This window comes from Patagioenas fasciata, chromosome 6, assembly GCF_037038585.1.
Source record: "Patagioenas fasciata isolate bPatFas1 chromosome 6, bPatFas1.hap1, whole genome shotgun sequence".
Classification (NCBI taxonomy): Eukaryota; Metazoa; Chordata; class Aves; order Columbiformes; family Columbidae; genus Patagioenas; species Patagioenas fasciata.
Window position 1 is genome coordinate 23,712,107 of NC_092525.1, and position 20,386 is coordinate 23,732,492.

The following is a 20,386-nucleotide window of genomic DNA, read 5'->3' on the forward strand; positions in this document are numbered from 1 at the left end:
TTATGTCAGATGATGCAGATCCTTAGGCACTTCAAGAGAAAAGTAAAAAAACTCCAGGAATGCTTCTCGGAGGAAGGAACCAGAAGAGGAGCCAGAACATCATTAGTCAATAAGAAGGGATGCAGAGCAAGCTTTTGTCAAGTATATTCTCAGCTCAAAACTTCTCGTCCACCATCAGGAAAACAATTGATGTTTACCCTATAGCTGACACTGACCTCTCAGCCCAGCATTTGTCCTTCTTTTCTAAAGTGGGGACCCAATCCACCTTGCCCCTCATGCAAGTAACAAACTATACTGGTGCAAAAATAGCTTCTGCCTAAAAACCTCAGAAAAAGACAAAAAGCATGCAGAAGGTCCATTTAAAAAATGTATTTAGAATTACTTGTTGATATCTCACTATGATATTCACAATAACAGTAGTTCTTGATGTCAATTATCCTTTAAGGGGAGATACCCAACTGTATGTTTCTCAACATTTACCAAGCTATAGACACAATATTATTGCAAATAATACATGTCTATTCTTATTACCAGTGATTGCAACTCACTCATTCAAACAGATGCTGCATTAAGACAACAAAAATTCCCAAGAAACACACCTCTTGCAATCTCTCACTGGTTATCCATGCAGTTCTTGGTAAGGTCAATCAGGAAAAGCTTCCAGAAATAAGTACTTACCAGGAGGACAGACACAGAGGAAGCGGTTGACTTTATCAAGACACTCTCCATTGTTCACACAGGGATTACTTAGACACTCATCAATATCTTCTTCACAGTGAACACCTTTAAAACCTATTAACAAAAAAGAGGTGACTAAAGGCCCTAGAAAGTGTCATTGAAAGTCTAACTGCCTCTTATACTAGTGCTGAAAGCCTAACTTTGGTTTCATTGCAAGTTTGCAGTTTGGACAGAACCTACAAGGTAAGAATATACACCAGAGGTTATAAAGGGATGCGGGAGGTGTATCTTTCACAGTTGCTTAACATGATCACTTGATCAGCAGTAACAGAAAAAGTTGTTGCTGAATTCACATTACATTTTAACACTTGGGAAGATACCAATATATTTGGGTATGCACCAATATAAGGTAAAAGGTAAAGAAACAAACAGCAGATAATTTTAGCTCAAGGCTTTTTAGCCACTGACAGAGTAAAAGAAAAACATTAAGAAGGGTGAAATATTTGGGACTGAAGTTCCAGCTTTCAAAACAGATAGATATCAATGAAAACTCATTCTAGTTGTCATGGTATCAGCTGATCACCTGCAGGGGTCACAATTCTTTCATTATACCTTGTAAGACCGCACAACTGGCACCTTACACTCTTTTACCGCTTTCTATCAGAAAGCAAAATAGCAGACTACATAGGTCATTGGTATGCTGGACATGTGAATTTTACAAGCATGATTTCAATCAAGTAACTTTTTTTTTTACAGTTATTTCCTCAGGCCAATGGGAGCTTGCATCACTTGGGGTATTTAAGCAGAGAAAAAAAACCAAACCCACACACTACTATCCAGAATCATCATATAACTATCTCAAAACACAGTCACTCTTTAAAAAAAAATATATGTAAAAAAGTTTGCACCTGCTTTGCTTTCACAAACGTAAGTTTCTGCACATACACTTTACCAGGTATAGTAACAAATATGTTCACGTGTACTCCAACTCAGTATGTGAACTTCCTTTGCTGATGTAGAGATTGGTTTTGCTCTCAGTCCTCTAATTGCTTTCTCCCTCCCCCACACAAGCACCAAGCCCTCCTGGCTGGTACAGCCACTGCAAGCTCTCTCTCACTATTTCATTTAGCCTCACCCTGTACAATTTTGTGTTCCACCCCAGCAGAGCTGGCAACCCTCCCTGGGCTCTGAATTCTTGCTCTTCTGGAAACCCTGCCTTTGTCAGAAACTCCCCTCACCTGGCATACAGAGACACGTGAATCCTCCAATCTTATCCAGGCAGGTGGCATCGTTTTGGCACGGATTGGAATGGCACTCATTGATATCCATTTCACAGCGAGGTCCTGTGTAGCCCTTCAAGCACTCACAGTGGAAAGAGCCTTCTGTGTTTACACATTTCCCAGCATGTTCACACGGATTGCTGTTTGCTGCAAGAAAAATAAATACATGTGTGTGTCAAAACCTCTCCTCGGAGCAGGAAAGCCACAGAATTCTTTATTAGTCATGGTCTTTTCCAGTGGTTATGCCTTTCTGGCAAGTAATACCGGGGAAAGACTGTTCATCCTCCTGGGGAAAGGCTACCGTGATTGAAGACAACATGTGGCAGTTAGTTGCCTGCCAGAGGCAAAAAGAAAGATTGCTGTAACTAACAATGGACCAAAGGAGCAACTCTGGTCCCTATTACTAATAACAGTTCTTAAGAGGAGAGTATCCAATAGCAGGAATTAGAGACTTAACAATGCTTTCAAGGTCTTTTCTCTAGATTATCTTTTACATCTACTTCACCCTTGAGGCTGACAAGGTGCCATCACAGGCACAAAACAACCAAACTAGTCCTTCAAGTGTTTTCAGAAAGGAACGGCACTCTTGTTCAAGACAGACTGAGGAATTAAATTAAGAAAAGTGATTCTTTTCAATACTTCTATGAGTGTTGGTTAGGTATCACCTTCACACATCATACTCCAGAAATAAGAACTAGCACTCACAATACTATAACCAAGTTGATGAGAGTCCAGCTAATCCTTAAAACAACACAACAGCATGACATCAGAGAACTACAGCTTTAAAGGCCCACATGATCACCCATCTCAGAACATACTCAAAAGATCCAGCTGTATTCTGGTTGTCAAACAGCCCTGAAATATTGCTACCAAGGCAGGAGCTGCAGCAGTTCCCACACAAACTGCAATAGCTTTGTTGCACATGTAGTTCTACCCATCAGCTTAACTACTGAATCTGTTTGTGTGAACTCCTTGCACAATGCTAAAAAAGTCCTCTTGCACAATGGGGAATGGTTCAGCATCTTACTGCTTTTCATAATGCAGAGGCTAACAGTTCAAAGGTGGGCAGCTATTCTGACTCAGCACTTTGCCTTGAGTCACACACAAGATTTAAAAGTCATCTAAAGACGGTGAAATGGAAGGGACAGAGCAAGAAAGGAGTCAAACTTCTGTTGAGAAACTATAACAAAATGTGTATTCTTGCCCCTCTGTTAGTTTATAAAGCAATTAACCTATCTCCCTGTTTACATACTTGTAAACATCAAATAGAAACTCACCCATTGCGCATTCATCCACATCCTCAGTGCAGTCTGCTCCCTTATGGCCTTGAGGACAGGTACAGATATAGTGCCCATTCACAGGGTTGGTATCACACAGAGCACCTTTCTGGCATGGATTGCTAACACAGGCATCATCCAAGTGGCACAGAAGACCTAGAGAAGCATCCGAGAGTTTATTCAAAAGAATGAGATATAGCAGTCAGACTGTATGTTACACAATCACATATTTTTTCTTGATATTTCAACCAGAGACTCCCACAGCCAGAAGCCTGAGCAACAGACTCCTACCTATAGACTACCACAGAAGTTTCAACACACACTTATAAAATATTGCATCTAAATAGAGATCTTGTGACTTCAGAGGTGTCTCAAAAACTTCTGGAGCAGTACAACAGCTCACCATTACCAAAATCTCCTCCTTGGAGATGTTAACTGACTCTTCTTTCTAAGCAGCATGATGATTTTTCTGACAGCTGAAAACACATGAAGCTCACTTTCTTAGTTCAGATATGCTAATCACTTGTATTTCAGGTGTCACTTCAGAGACCTTCATGTTTTTACCAATCTACAACAGCAAATTTTCCACTATACATCCACTATAGTGGGGCATCTTCACTCACCAAAAAAAAAAAAAAAGAAAAGAAAAAAGAAAATCTAAGTTTACCTTGTAGGTTTTTAAGTACAATTATCCTAAGCGGCACAGAGTAAGTCACTCTCATGCACAACTTCTCAGGCAAATACAGATCCCGCTAAGTGCTAGAAAAACATCTGCTTTCCTTGTAATCTAAACTGTAATAAGTTCGTCTTCCAGCCTTCTATGAATGTTGCTTTATCCCAGGCTACAGAGGTTTAAAAGGTATTTGCTTGTGGACAACACATTTCCTTTTGTTCTATCCGTTTTGGTCACAACGTGTAAAATAAACACCACTTCAAGTAAATGCATAAACTTTGGGAAGCATCTTCTATTAAGTGCTGGACCTATGCAAGTTTTCTGCCCTTACCCGCCTTCCCTTCTGGACAAATGCATGAAAAAGAAGCCACTCGATCAATGCAAGTAGATCCATTAGCACAGGAGGCAGTGAAGCAATCGTCAATGTTCTTGCTGCAGTCGTCCCCGCTCCAACCATTGACACAGACACAGGCGTAGCCTCCGTTGTGGTTGGTGCAGGTACCTCCATTCTGACAAGCGTTGGGCTGGAGCTGACATTCATCAACATCTTCAGTGCAAAACTGGCCTGATACACAGAAAAGAACAAGTTTAATAAAAGTTCAGACACAAGAAGATTCTTGCATAGACAACATAACCAAGGGAAATGCTGTAGTCCAACTTGATTGCCACTTATTTTTAAAACGTTCAAGCCTGAGAACTTGCAACACCACCATTGTCAAATTAGGCAAAAGACAGCTAGTGTCCACATGAGACCCCAGGTACGAGCTGAACTGCAGATAACTTTGGACAGGTATGGTGTGAGAGCCAGCAGGCAGCCTGTGATGTATGAAGATACACCTGCAAGGATGTGGGAAGCAGCAAGAGTGAGGGGACTAAGAGAAAAGATGGTCTCACGGGAAAATCTCAGTCAAAGCAGTGTCAAAATGTCACCAGTAATGCAAGTCTTGTCAGTAGAGCTTAATTCTTTCCTATTCAGCTATTCACTGAATATTGCTCCATGAGGAAGAATTGAATTCTTAAGACTCTCTTCTACCTAAAATACTAATTTTCCTACCCCCAGATATTTCCACAGACAATCACAAATAGTGGTTTTTTTGACTGTTAGCTTTTTTAGAGACAAACCAAATACCCATTAGAGGATTTAATGACTGGAGATAATTGGAGAAAGAAGTGTAAACTCTTTCAGGGAGTTTTAAGGAAAAGGACTACCGGACCACTAGGTATGAAATCAGTTTCAGGGGATGTTGAATTTCACAGTCACCTATATAGGAAGCACTGCAATTCACATTTACTAAAATATTTATTTACCCAAATCCATCTTGTTTTGACATCAAGATCTGTAGAACCTACCACTTGCATCAATATTTTGTTTCAATGCTTATTCATCTTCCTCACTAAAGTTGTATGGTTTACTTTTAAACTGAAACTGTTTAGCTTAAATTTCAAGTCATTCATTCCTATTTTGAGTTTCTTGAGCAGATAAAACCAAATGGTGAAGCACCAGCTAGTTTCTTCCAGGCTTGCATATACCCACGTATGGTACACACGTGCAGTCATGGAGTACTGTCAGAAAGAAGATTGTGGGCTGTGGCCAAACTATTTATCCTTTTTCTGTTATATTAAGGACTCTCTAGCACCAAAAGTTATTTGTTTTTTGTTTTTCCTAACTTCTTTATAACTTGTTTTCATCACCTTTCCTAAAACGTTGATATGATGCATGCAGCTCTGAAAGACTGGCCTTCATCAGAGATTAAGATTAGATTTTGTTTGATTCGAGCTTTCTTCCCCTCCCACTTCAGCTCACACCATCACCCCCCTCACTGGTTTGCAGCAGCTTTCCATCATTTGGGTTAAGACCCAAGTAACTGCGTTGCTGTTAATACTACTAAGATCTTCTCATTTGTCATCTCCAGCATCAGCCTCACACATTTGCCTGGAATCCTCCCCATATTCCAAGTATAGGAAATTCAAGAGCAGGCCATGGATCTTCCCTGCCAGTCTGTCTGGGCTTTAGTTTATTTGGGTTTGCCAATTTAAGAATATTTATTAGATGATGTTTAATGGTCACATAGTTTATTAATGGCCTAGCAATCACGATGCAAGTGCACACATACCTTCTTCAAAATATTTATTGTTCACAAGAAATTAAAAATGTTCAGTCTACTGAACACTACTACTGTTCCCATCTACTATATCCAAACCACAACTCCTTTTGTTTTCAAAGTATTTAAATAAAACCTAGCCCTCGGTCCTGAGAGCTCTGGATTTTTTCCCTTTAGTGGCAAATAAATGAAGTTATTAAAAACAAGTCACACAACTGACTTTGTTCTGTGCATGTGTTCCTTCTTCCAGCAGGACTACTTCAAAACAAGGATTTTATCACTTGAAAAAACATAATAAAAGTTTAACAATAATAGTAATAATAATAGAGTTTTCAGACTTAATCCTCATTTCCCAGTTTACTTGGTAAAACAGTTGGGGGAAAATCTAACACTTCATATTGTTATCTGCAAAACATAGTGCTCTACATTATGAAAAAACAAACCCATGCATTTGTCATAATAGAAGTCGTTTGTTCATTAGCTTTCGATATTAGCTTATCAGTAACCAAACTGAAAAGAGCCAGTTATCTCAGATTGGTTCCTAGCAGTCACACTAATCCAGCAACTCAACACAGACTTCCTTTAAACAAAACAAAACAAAAAAAACCACACAAACAAAAAAAAAAAAATTCAAGGCTTTATTTGCTTATTATAAAAGTGATTTTCCTCCTTTTCTTGGAGGAGGCCCAACTCAGATCAAAGAACGTCCTCGCTGACAAACACTCATCCGTGGCGTAGTCATGCTGCAGAACTGTTCCTGCGGCATTTACATCCTCTCGTCAGCTCCAGCCACTTTACACTCGGTATCACTAAAGCCTGAGCAGTTTTCAGCACTGAAGTTGCTGCAAGGCTGCACAGTATTACACCTCTCTCCAAATCACCTTCCTTGTGACTGGCTGAATAGAACTCCTCAATTGTAACATTTGTGGGGTTTTTTTGGTGGATGGTGGGGAATGTCTGGTTTGTTTTTTTTTTTTTGTAGCAAAGATGGGCAAACTACTCCCTCACATAAAGTCTCTGGATTTGTTTTTAACTTCCCATTTCAAGTGTCACTAATAATATCAACACTTTAGGATTTTTTTTTCCCAATATTTATTTTTCCTAGCACCTATTCTCCACTTCTAGAAAAGACAGCACCCAGTGGCATCACTGATGTGCTTGCAATAACCCTGGCTCCTGGGCTACTCCATATTTGTGCAGCTCTGAACTAGAACAGACTTCTAAAAAGTATATCAATGTCTCCACAAAAGGAGAAGAGGGCAGAGATTAAACTTCCTCAAGCAGTTCAACTATATTTCAAGAACATAGCACATTTAAGCTCCTTAAATTTAATTTTCACTTAGCTTTTCAGATTTCTAATGCTCTTTTTGCAGCTACGAGACCAGCCATATATGTGTTTACCAGAAATAAAACACATCTCCATCTTAATGCAGTTTTTTTAAAAAAAACCCAGGAAATTCAACTCAATATGAGGGCTGTAAATAAGCAATTAACTACTGTATTTTGCTACTTAATGGAAAAAACAACACCACCACAACAAAAAAATCACCGCCAACTTATTCTTCATTGAAAAAATTGAAACCCAGACTCAACTTCTGGGCAGAAATATGACTCCAAAGCAACATAAGGTAAGCAGAGCATATCAATCTAACTACATTGAAATATTTCGGAGCTATGTTTTAAAATACTACAAATCCCAGATTGAAGTCCAAGGCGCTTGCATTTCTTAACTGGAGCTGGTGAATTGGCAAGAATGCAAGGCAATTTCTAGGTCACTGAAAATGCTTGAGCCCTTATTGCTGAAGTGAGGCTTGAGTGGCTTAGAAATGCATTCTGTAGCCTGAAGTCTTCAAACAAGAGAAATAAAAGTTTTCTAGGCGGAGTTTTGACTTTTTTTAGATACCTTATGGTTGCTTATATATGGGGGTTTTGAATCTTTAGGTGTTAACAACATGGGATTAATGGTCAATATTCTAATTCTTCAATGCACATTTATGGTTTGGGTTGTTTTTCTTGTTTGTTTTGTTTCTTGTAACTGTTGTTTGTTTGGTGTTTACTTTGGTTGGTTCCCTCCCCCCTCCCAGAAACCAGCACACACATTTGTAAATGTCTTTCAGTATTGCCCTCCCTCAAATCAGCATCATCACTTAATTCTTGGTGGGACTGCAAGGTAGCCACCACTTCTCATTCTCCCCAAAACGGTTGCTATCCCCTCAGTAGAGACTTCAACTCCTCATGCAAGTGAGAGAAAAAGATGAATATTTTTGGCAGGTGCTGCAAAGAAAAGATTTGATGCTTCCATTGTTAACGACCCAGAGGTCTTCAATGTATTGTCTGTCCTGGGAGCTTTCTGAACAACCTTTTCATGGCAGAGACAGAACTCTCAGTATCAGACATAAAACTTCTCAATGAATATTCTGCACAAGACTTCTCTCTGCCAGGTTAGTTAGGTAGATTTAAATCAAATGAAACAAACATCTCTGAAACAGTTTACTTATGAGATACTGCTTTGGCTTCATTATAACTCAACCAAGCACATTTTTTGTAGCCATGTACTTGGCAAGCCTGTTTTCTGCCTTGTTAAGAGTTTTAGGAAGAATCAAGTCATTCACAGAACTGAAATTCAACTTCCAAGAGCAAACTCCGTTATTAATTGCACGGTTTAATACACATCTTCATAACCTAGTGCTTCTGAATCCCACCAGCACTTCAGCTAAATGCTAATTCGTTTAGCTGGAAGTTTCTGTAGGTATTTATTTTCTCCTGCTCTTGCTAGTTTCAATGACATTTCTGAAAGGAAACATAGTAAATACGGGGTGAACTAGTGAAGGTCAGAACAAATACGCTAACTGCACAATATTTCAATGGAAATGTAGAAAGCTACATATAAAAGACAACAAGAAAAGAAACACAAATTACTCCAAGCAGCTAATAAAAGCCTAACCTGACCTTGATATTTACAGAGCCTGGGAAATCAAGCAAAATGCCAACTCAGGTTCTAAGTGACCTTGTACAGAGTAAACAGCCAGACCACGTGGTAGTTCAAAATTGAAAACTAGAAGTAGAGAAAGGGAACAGCCTTTAACTTTTAGAGCTTTTTGCCCACTATGAAACTAGAGTTACTTCCTGCATATTTCCCCTCAGAAATGTCATTTGGAGTAAGACAGACATGTTTGCTGCTTTGATTGCTCCCACATTCAGACCAGTAGGAACTGGACAGGAACTGGCAGCTTCTCTTTAGGCAGACACAGGAATTGTACCAGATTTCACTGATGAGAAACAGCCATCTCCTTTTCTTAAAGCTCTTTATGTTAAAAAGAAAGAATAAAGTCTGATTCACAAAGGTAAGGCAGATTGCACTCATTTTACATGCTCTCCTATGCTGAAAGAGCAGAGCATTAGCTTGAGCAAATAAGAAACCAAGACTCTCACCCTGGGAAGCAGCAACAGATGCCTCTAAAAGCTGATCCTACCAAACCACGCAGGCTTTGCATAAATCCCAGCTCCAAGACAGGAAGCTGCACCGATCCTACAGCTGAAGGCAGGACCTTCAGTCAGTTCAATCAGAGGTCTCAGCTTTGGCAGAGACACTTTTCCACAAAGGAGAAAGTTTTCTTGGCCTCTGAACAGCTCTCCAGCAGGAAAGTCTGCTGATGCACAGCTGGAGCACCAGAGGCCAAAGCTCCGGAGAGAAGATCTCACAAGCAGTTTAAGCACTAAAAACATTTGGTAGGACAAAGGATGGAAATACCTTCCTGTATGTCAAAAACAAACCACAACAAAAACACCACCACCCAAATAAACCCCAGTTCCTTGAACACTGAGCTGGGAGGAGACAGAAATGTTCATTTCTCTCAAAATCTCAACTACCCCAGCACTGTACTCAGACTGAACTGGAAATCAGAATATCTTAAAAGTTTAATAATACTGGGAGGGAAAGAATCCAGTGAGAACCACAAACTGGTCCTCAAGATCCTGAGAGGCTGACTAGAAGAGGAGCATCAGATTTCAAGTCATCATCCCAGTGCCTCACCAGAAGTTTGTCACTTATCTCAGACCAGCACTCTAGCACACAGGGAAGAGCTTGCTAGGTCTCTTGAAAGGGCTATCTGGGAAGCTATAAAGCTGACCTAGACAGAAACTCTGAAAGAGTAATTTAATTCACAAAATATTTCAAAGATTACTGTACGTTTTTTGAATATGATCAGTGCAGCTCAGGAAAGCATGGCTCATTAGAACTGTTTACATTTCTTCTCCAAGTTTCAAAGGACTACTAAGTGAGAAGGTGAACAGCGTCTTATCAAGACTCAAGAACGGGCCAAGAGATAAGAAACAGTATTTGTATAAATGACTAAATCTAATCGTGGCAGGCGGTTAGCAGTGCCACACTACAAGGGACCATGCGGTTCCTTCCCCTCTCCAACCACACATGTGCACTTTCAGCTGCTGGCTGGCAAGGCACATCTGGCTGGGGAAGGACATTTCTCCGGCCAGTTCTTTCTTCTCACACAAGGCAAATGTCTGCATTGACCGTGTAATCCAAAGCACGTTGGGCAGTCAAGTCAAAGCTCAGTTTCCTCAACTCGCTGCATCAGTCTCCCTCAGCAAATGGAAAACGAAAAATTGCGTGAAACCGTCAGGCCTTCTAGTAAAATGATGTCTATGAAAAATACTGTAGCTGCATGTTGTTGAACTGTATATTTGTAAAAACATTCAATTAATCTTTAACACCCAGAATTATCCATACTCCTTGAAAATAATGAGTTAAAATTAACAAATATATACAGGCATTGGAGCATTTAACTAATGGTCTGGAAGACAACTAACAGTAAGCAGTGATATCTTCAGCAAAATAATATTTATATTAGCCAAGAGGAAGTCACGGAATTTCAGACAGATTCAACCACACAAGTTTGCTGGGCAGTGCAAGAGCAGACAAGGCTTGATGCACAGACGCCAAGTAAAATACAAAGGCAAACAGACTTGTTACAGAAGATTTCAGTTAGGCACTATTTGAGAAAATATTTCAGCTTCCCTGGAAGAGTTCAGTGACGTCTTTGGCTCAATCACAGCTTTAATCAACAAAATAAACATCAATGACAAGACATTTGACTATAAGGAAGAATAACTAATGCAACCAGTTGTTGTGTAATAGCAGTGGCACAGCCTCAGCCTGGAATACAATTTGCAGCACGGAAGCCGCCACCTCTGAATAAAGACACTGAAAGAGGGGTAGAGTTGAGAGTTCGACAGACCACGGAGAAAATTTTGTAAGAGACTTACAAAACAACTGTTACCCACAATGGGAGAAAGACAGATGATAAAAATAATATAATACGACAGTTATTGCAGTGAAGATACAGCACATGGCAAAGAAATTATTTGATCATTTATATAATTTGCTCTACCTACGCAAGATCTCAAAGCAAAGAACTGTGAACCTCTCTGAACAAGGTGACACCTTTACAGAGACAAGAACATCCAAAGCAACAAATGGGTGGTAATACTGAAAAGTACTTCCAGTGTGATGTCCAGATGACATCTAAATTCCAGACCCTCTGATGAAGCCACCTCGACAGCTCCCTGTGGGCAACATGATCAACGCAACTGCTGCCTTCAGCCCCACACAGGAATCCGAAGGACTACACTGCTCACATCCACAAAACCCACCCCCCGTCACACGCGTGTTTAGTAAAGGTTCTCTCTGATTAAGTAATATGGCAGTTTCCCCTGAAAAAAAAAAAAACCACCAAATATTTTTCCCCTGTAGGAATTTTCAGAAGTAGGGAGAGGCATCACAACCTTCAAAAAAAGTGCTCCTTCCCTGGGATCTCACAGCATCTTTCTCCCATTTAAAATACAGAACTACAGAGCAGCAAAGCAGTAGCAGCCATTCCCAAACCTCAGGTGTTGGGGTTTTGGTTTTGGTTTTAATATAGCTACTGTATCTCGGGCAATGTCAAATGCTATTAAAGATATCACAAAATTTAAGAGCTTAATATAGAATTTGAACAACTGAAGATGAATCTACAATTGTAGCGAGTAAACATCTATGCTTATTTGAGTCTAATATGGTAGAGAAAAAGAGTTTAATTTCATAACCTCACTGGAAAGCATGTAGTAGAACTAATGGGCTTGTAGAAGGGATTTTACAACCCACAAATACAAAACTCTGGGCTTTAAGAGACTTATGCACACCCTGATCCATTAAATACTGCCCTAAATCACTCCCCACAGACTACTGGGTAGAGAGGGCAGTCCTGACAGGGCTCTTCAGAGCAGCAATACAAAAGAACAGAACAAAATTAATTAAAAATTACCAGTGATGCACTAATGACAGACTGGTTTAATATAGCAGTGGCAGGTGAAATGACTGAGGACAGCAGCAGCACAGAGAAGTACCCAAAAAGAAATACACATCACCAAGCTACTCTCCATTTTGCCTCTCTCTTTACCTCCTCTGGGAAATTCAGTGAATCAGGGAAATACCTAACAAGTGAAAGTATCTACAATGAAAAAAATGTAACAGTTTGAGCCAAACATTACAATAAAAGCTTTGTATACTCCAGCTATCTCAGCAAGTCATCTGCAGTAATTATCCAAAGACAAATCACCTCATTCTAAGCACAAAGCAAGAGACAGAAACTTCCAGAAACAAGTCAGCTGCAGATAAAACTGCTACCTGTTAGCCTGGTCTCACAGCTCATATCCACCAACCCATCCTCACCAGAAGGTCTGGCTTTATTTTATTTTTACTGCCAAACACAGGCAAGAGGTACTGAAAACTTAAGGTCCATAAGGGATTATGTGGCATATTTGATTGCAAAGAGTATTTCTGGCCTGCAAAGTCAGCAAAGGTGCAAGGAAAGACAGCTGTGCTGTCATTCTGCTATCGGTTCAGCTCTGCTATTAACACCTTGGGTGTTTTATCACAGCTACCACCTAAGCAAGGTTTGCTTTTGGAAATGGAAAGAACCATGAAACAAATGGGAGGCTGTGGTAGGTGTTCCAGAATCCATACTGGATAAGGTACTAATGGTGTAACTTTTAATGCCTCCGAAATCAATCTGCTCTGCACAACACTGGAATCAAGCACCGCAAGCGAAGCAAACAACATCCAGGACAAAGTTTATGTCCAATGCTTCAAATCATTTGTACACTCCAACTGGGAGCTGCCAGCTCCGGAGGCTGCCACATGCTCCCTGCTCCCTTTGTATCTGCCAGTTCAAACATGAAGGAAGAAAAAGACTCATAATCCCTCTTGGCCTCTTTCAGAGAGCTGTCTCTTGGAGATACTACTGTAGTGACGGCTAATCACCAGTCAGCCTGCCAAGTTCGGTGTAGACGGATCTCAGCCAGTACCAAAGACACTACTAATGCTTTTTAATAACATTTGGAAAGGCACCAGAAAGTCTGCCATTGCTGGGAGAGATGCCGGCACTTCTGGCAGGAGTCTGACACAGCCTGCCTGTGTTCACACAAAGGTGAGGAATTGCTGTTTGCACGTTCTGGTTGGAAGGTGCATGCACAATCGGAAAAGAATGCAACCCTGACAGTGCTCTTTGGCAGGTAAATAATCAGTACACCACAGAAAGTAGCAAGGATGTATATTCCACCATTTACGAGACTGGCACATTCAAGATTTATGAGCCATCACAGAATAGATTGGGTTGGAATCTAGTATCAGAATTAGTTCTTCCACATTGCAAGACCTCTACGTATTCCAGCAAAGCAATATCTTCTGACCGTTAAGTTAAAAGAACTTGTTACTGCATACGTCGTGATAGAGAAGTCGAGGAAAACCGTACTTGGCAAAAAAAAAGTTTTAAAAACCAAAATACCAGAGCATACGGTCTTACACAAAAATGTTAAACATTAGCCTTTTGATGTTTATCCTCCCTTCTCAGCAAAGTCACATCTGCCCAGAGTTTAAGGCTGGGATTCTCAAAGAAAAGAAAAGTAGGGAGCAAATATTACTCTAATTAAATAGGAATCAAACCCTTAATGCCCCATCTTTGAAAACTCCTGTGTAAAGCTCTGCAGAAAAAGTAACCCTTGTGCTAGTGTTTAAGAGCATATGACCAAGCTAACAGCTATTTTAATTAAAAAGCACAGCCCTGCTGCCTGAAGAGCTTTTCTGCTCAAGACAAACATTTGCTTCTTAAGCTAGTTCCAAATGCTGGAGTTATTTGGTAGAGTCAGCTGTTAGGACACTGTGCTTCCCTTGAGACAAAAGTCTCCTAGATTTTAAAATATACAGTTCACTGGAGCCCCCTTTTCAGGGGGAAACAAAGCCTAAATAAATACAACTGCCATGGGAGTCTCAGCTTCCCAGCCACAGGGGTAGACGTAATGAAAGGAGGCAAGCAGGCCAAGCCTGCAACTGAAACACTATAGTATAGGTCTTCCAAAACCCACTTCAGCATGGACATAGTGTCCCCCGCAAAAGACCCAGAAACTCATCCCCAACTCCTGATGCAGCAGTTCAGTAGCAAACTATGCAAGGGTCTTAGGATGCATATCTTAATCTCTGCCACACACCATTCCCAAAAGGTGATCTGGATCAAATACAGACTCATTATGATCCTCTGAAATACTGCAAACTTTCCACAGCAGAGTAGGAGTCCTTCTCAGCCAAGAAAAACAAAAGCATTTACAGCATTTCATACTGTTAATCACTTTAGTACCCAAATTCTCGAGTCATCTTTTTTGACACAAACTGCATAGGTTAGATCAACAAAGTAAATGGGTGCATTTTAAACAAAGCCTTGGTTCTTTATATAAATTGTAGTCTGGAACGACTGATAAGGTTTTACATTCTCAGCTCATTTCACCAGGTCCTGTGGAAGGACACTCTAACCTTTCACACCAGTTTACAGCCATGGATGCCATCAGTGCCTCTGCATCCACTTACCCATGAGACTGCCCTGGGAATTTTAATTCCTGATCCCAGACAAGGAAAAAAACACAAAAAGCAAGCAGCTGGACAAGATTTTTTCCTGGATTAGTGAGTTAAAGTGGCACAATCCAACAAACACCAGAGCGAGCTCAGGGAAGGGTGTCTGGGAGAGAAGGCAAAGACACCTCCTCCTCTGACTGCACTGAGCCCATCAGGCTGGTTTAACTGCTGCAGAACAGTAGCATAAAGCAGATTCTTCACATGGCACAGAGAGTCAGGATTTTTGGCTAATTTTGACTGAAAACACACTTGAAACACACCAAATTCTCTGGGCTGTCATGCACAGAGGATTAGAATTCAGTCTCTCACAAAAGCTTGCTGATCTATTTCCAAGAAAAAAAGTGAGCTTCATCACATATCTGCAACAGGGTGCCTTGAAAGGACTCAAACAAACACTGGTTCTGACAAAGGATTTAGCCTGGGACAACAAAGTCATCCTTACACAGACAACCAACCAGTTAACATTCAGCAACAGGAAAGATCTTGGGCAGTTTCACCAACACACATCCAAGAGTGTCTTGCCAGTTACAAATTTACGAGGTTGACAATCACTATAACCATATGAAATATGAGAACTCTGAAGGTGACAAAAACATTGGTGACAGCAGGAATTTCTCATCATTGTCTCTGAAAGGCAAGATTTTATCTTTCCAGAAAAAAAAAAAAAAACAACACACAAAAAAACACCACACCAAAATGAGAAAGAGAAGGCACATACTTCAACAGAAAAGGAGCAGTGAGCTCTGTTTGAGGAGTAGGAAATGAAGACTGAAAGCAAACAGTTTCTCAAAAGCCAGATTCCAGCAACAAGCAGAAAAAAAAAAAAAATGCATAGTTATGTAGTCCAGGCTACCACCTGTTAGGGAATTACAAGAGGCAGATGGTTACCAAAAGGAATTAGGACAGATTGTCTTTCAGTAAAGAATGCTTCAATATTACTTTACACAAAACTATTCTTCCTTGGGTGCAGTATAGCTTCTTGATTTTTCTAGAAAGGAATGGGACTGGTTTCTCTATGCCAGGAAGCACAAACATATTAACAAACATGCTAGACAGAGACTAAAACTGCAGATAGACCAATTTTAACTGCTCCAAGATCGCTTCACAAATAAGTATGAGCAAGAAGAGACTGCAGAAGAACAGTTATGAAGACAGCACATCTACACTGTTAAAGTACTTTTGTAAAATTCAACATTCCTTCACTTTCAACTAATGTTTACTCAAATGTGCATGTTTGGGTCTTTTTTTTTTTTTAATTTGAACACAATGTCCTCTAACCTCAAGGTCTCACTGGAAGCTTTTGATTTCCTGAAGTGTTTACTCTCACAGTTCCTCACTGCTGGCTATAAGCACTTATCAGGACAGATTCTGCAAGAGTTGTTTGCTCAGCTCTCCCCTTTTCACTTACCTTAGAGATGATTTACAATGTTATAAACCTTGTTTATGTAAAGGATGGACCTGTACTTATACAACATTTCCTTATTGCTGAGTAACTCATTTTTTATTGTAGTTTACTTCTGTCAGCATCAGCTACAGTTTAATCTTGGGGAAAAAAAAAAAAGTCGCATCTCCAAACTATTCTAGCAGTCATCCATCCATCTTCCCTATTTCGTGCCCTGCTTCAGTGTTACCCTTCACATCTCCAAGCTGCACATGTACTGGTATCTTGTACCCTTCTGGTCTCTAACTGAACATGCAGAAAAGGGACTGAAGTCCCTTCAGAGAAACAAGTTTTTCAGAAAACACAACTGACATGAGGGTGCAGGGTCACTGCCGGGCTGAGCTGCAGGACCACATTAGAACAAGAAGCATCTGGGTGACTTGCAAGACAGTTTGTCAAACATCTGGCAGTATGAATGTGCATAGATACTTCTGAAGTTACTAGTGTTTTAGTTTCAATCGCAAAACTGCCCCGGTTCATTTTAAACAAGATAGTTCAGTTCCCCAAAGGCTCTATTGTTCATTGTTTGAGCAGCCAAGCTACTGTTTCCTAAATGGTGAGACCAGTTTTAGTTCCAAACTGGCCTGATTCTTGAAGTCTAGAAAGTCAATGGCCTTGAGAATCCACCATCTAAACCCACTGCTGTACTGATAACCTTAACTTCACCATAAACAAAGAAAATTCTCAGAAATCACACTCCATTAAATTGCTCTAGAAAGCCATGGGAACATGACGTTTGGGGAGTTCCTCTCTCTCTTTCCAGGGTTTCACCAAAGAAAGATGACTCAAGACTAGGCCACAACATGGGTCTAATGACTTTTCCTAATGCCAGTCAGAACCCATGAGAGGTTCAGAGAGGGAACCAGCACCACTACATTGCAAAGAACTTCAGCAGTTAATCACAGAGACAATCTACCACAAAACCAAAAGAGAATCACAGCCTATTGCCACTCAGGTCTCTTCCAGGAGAGCTGCAGAAGTCATCCCTAATGACAGCAGCCAGCCACCCAAATCCTGTAAACCAAGGTAAATTTATCATGCCTCTACAAAGCAAAACAATCCCTTGTATTTTATATACTCACACTGTACACACTCGTGATCCATCATATCCTTTATTTTCCTTCAGGAGTAAGCCTGAGATTAATTTACTACTGACAGATTCTAGAAGCCATAAAAAGGTTTATAATTTCTGTTGTGTGGAACAAGATTTTAGGGGTCAGTGAAGGGTTGTTGGCTCCACACCCAAGCTGTCTTAATGTTTTCCTTTCCAGGTTTCACTTTCTGTGGGCTTTACAGACACACAGAGAGGAGTATAAAAGAAAGTGCACTTGCTTATTAAGGGGGGGAACTCATTTTCTCCTATTTACACCAAGTTTCAAAGAGCTACGCAAGCAGTGGTGCATTTCACTCTTATGTGGTTTTAACCTTATTTAAGAATATATAATTTTTTTAAAGTTAATGACGGTTCTTAACTGGCAGCCTCCTTTGCAGTTAATGACAATGGGTGTATAACGAGAATGATGTTCTCCGAAGAAAAAAAAAGCTAGAACAACATGAAACCTCTGGTCTCTAGTAGTCAAATTCCTCACAGTAAATTTGTCTGAACTACCAATCACTACAGATGTTCTGGCTTCAAATACAATATTTTCTAGATACAGAAGAAAAAGGGGCTAAGGGTTCTTCAGAAGCTGAGAAGCAAGTTCAAGCCTAGTTCCAAAACAAGTACCCCAGTTTACTTTATGAAAGCAAAAATGCAAAACTGAGTCCACACCTGAGTCTTCCTGCTTTAGTGCTGATTTTCTCACCTATGATTTTGAAAGAAGGGCAAAACTAAATTCATATGAAAAAGTGTGCCAGCTAAGAATGACTTGTGTGACTCAAAAAAAACAACCCCAAACCCAGAGGTTATTTGTTTATTTTTGAGATATGGAGATATTTTGTGACTAAAAATGACACTGAATTTCCTGTAAGCTGCCTCCTTACATCATGCGTAACACTTTCTTGAAATTCACACTTTTTTCCCCCTACAGACTCTGAGTAAAGCAGACTCATTTATGAAGCAAAAGTAGCTTTGCTAGTCAGAGAACTCAAGATAAAAATCAGTCATAGCAGGAAAATAATAGTAGCAAAACATAAGCTTCCCATACCTATACTGCTTTTCTCTTCCCTCCCTTTCTTGCACCTATGTCTTCTTTCAGATTTGCCCTGTTTTTCAGTAGTGTTACTGTTATCTACACGGGGATCATTATTCCAGGTTAAAAGTACTCCCAAGATGTATCAGCAAAGCGCTGCTAATGCACACACCTGTAATAGCAAAGCCACGCTTTGTACTTCTGTAAAAACACGTATCCTCTTACAAAGTAATCCACGCAAACAGAAGCACAGCTCAGTCAGTCACACTGCACTGCAGCTCAAGAATCTCGGTACCCATCTGCGAAACCCGTGTGCACCTAAGTCTGTAATACTGCCTGGTGCAATGGGAAATCACCCTCCATTGTGGTGGCTTTGATTAAATCAGTTTTCTTTCAAGGGCTCTACTGACATCTGCCCCCCAGACTGCAGAACAAGTCACAGATGTGAGTGGCATTCAGTTGTATGCAACTCCAGTTGTACTTTGGGTGAAGGCCAGAAGTCCTACATTTCATTCCCATAAAGTGTGCGCAGCCCACACAAGAATGTTTTGCATAGTACGTACCTGTCCATTGTGGTGGGCAACGGCAATTGTACGTATTCACACCATCCACGCAGATGCCGCCATTCTGGCAGTTGTGATTTGGGCAGTCATCAACGTTGTGTCCACAGACTGTTCCCTCAAAACCTGCACAAAGCAGAAACACAAGAGACTCAAATGGGCTTCCAGCCTCTTTTCAAGATAATTCAACCTTCATTCAGCTTCCCCGCTTCCTTGCTTCTCAAAGAATTGCCCTGTCAACATAATCCTGATGAACCTCAATGTAGCACACCAACCAGAGACTTCATTGAATGCCTCTGCTGATAGCAAGCAGGTCAGATTACAGAGTTAGAAAACTACTACTGCAGGTTGATGGTCAAATACGTCATCACCACCTAAAATACAAGGGTATTTCTTCTTTAAGTGACTAATGAACACTGCCATTGAAGGCAAACAAAGTGAAGACCAAGAGATCCAGTTTACTACGAGGTAAACTCCACACTGCCCATCAAGCAGCAGTCAGACCACCACCCAGGACAAGCTTTTCCCATGGCAAAAAAGTGCCTTCATGAATCCCTCAGCATAGTTCATATGCCTTGGCCATGTCAAAGAAAGATCCTCCGTGCTTTAAAAATGAGCTTCCAAATTCTCGATTTGGCGCTCTTCAGTGTTAGACAAGTCATTCAACAAAGTAGCCACCACCCAAGTGATGCTTATACACTAAGCCCCGGTTGAAAAGCAGAAGAAACCAGATACCCTTCCTCGGTGAAAATCAAGGCTCAAATGAACATCGCCACACTGGCAAAATATCCTTGGTAGATTTTCCTCTCCTTCCAAATAAGGAGAAGTGAAGACATTAGGGAAGGGAGCCATCAATAATCCATCTTCCCCTTGATTTCCCCTGCTGATTTACTTCATGCTTCATTAAATAAACCTGGCATTTCTGCTGGATGAGAGAGCTATTTATCAAAGCACAAGTGGATGCATGCTAATGTGGACAAAGTAAATGATTCCAGAACACACGCATTAATTTAAAACACCAGCTCTGCCTCTTCACTGCTTTGGAATGCAATATTAACAGTCCTCTCATCCAAAATTAAGCTTTAACCCCTCTACTTTTGATGCCCTGTTCCAGACACTGCCATAACATCTGTGTCAAGTCACACAGACTCTCTAAGCAACATCTGGTCCAATGCAGATCATGCTGTGTGGCAGATGAGACTGAGACTGTAAAGCTCTGAAGCAGCTTCTCCAGATTACCACCATTCTCAAGAGCCCCAAGATGACTCATATGCATTCCCACCT

The 20,386-nt window shown here is 40.5% G+C and overlaps 1 protein-coding gene across 3 annotated transcripts in view; it reads right to left on the reverse strand.

Moving 5' to 3' along the window:
• The window catches only part of NOTCH2 (notch receptor 2), an 86,241-nt gene that overhangs the window by 39,606 nt on the left and 26,249 nt on the right, over nt 1-20,386 (reverse strand). For all 3 annotated transcript variants that reach the window (XR_011739737.1, XM_065842487.2, XM_071810266.1), the window contains exons 5-9: nt 19,106-19,228; nt 4,240-4,473; nt 3,236-3,391; nt 1,917-2,105; nt 679-792 (exon numbers count right to left, since the gene is read on the reverse strand). Coding sequence is in view for 2 of the 3 variants with exons in the window: in XM_065842487.2 (XP_065698559.2) it covers nt 679-792; nt 1,917-2,105; nt 3,236-3,391; nt 4,240-4,473; nt 19,106-19,228 (816 nt within the window). In the remaining variant the exon portion in view is untranslated. The remainder of the gene's footprint in view (nt 1-678; nt 793-1,916; nt 2,106-3,235; nt 3,392-4,239; nt 4,474-19,105; nt 19,229-20,386) is intronic.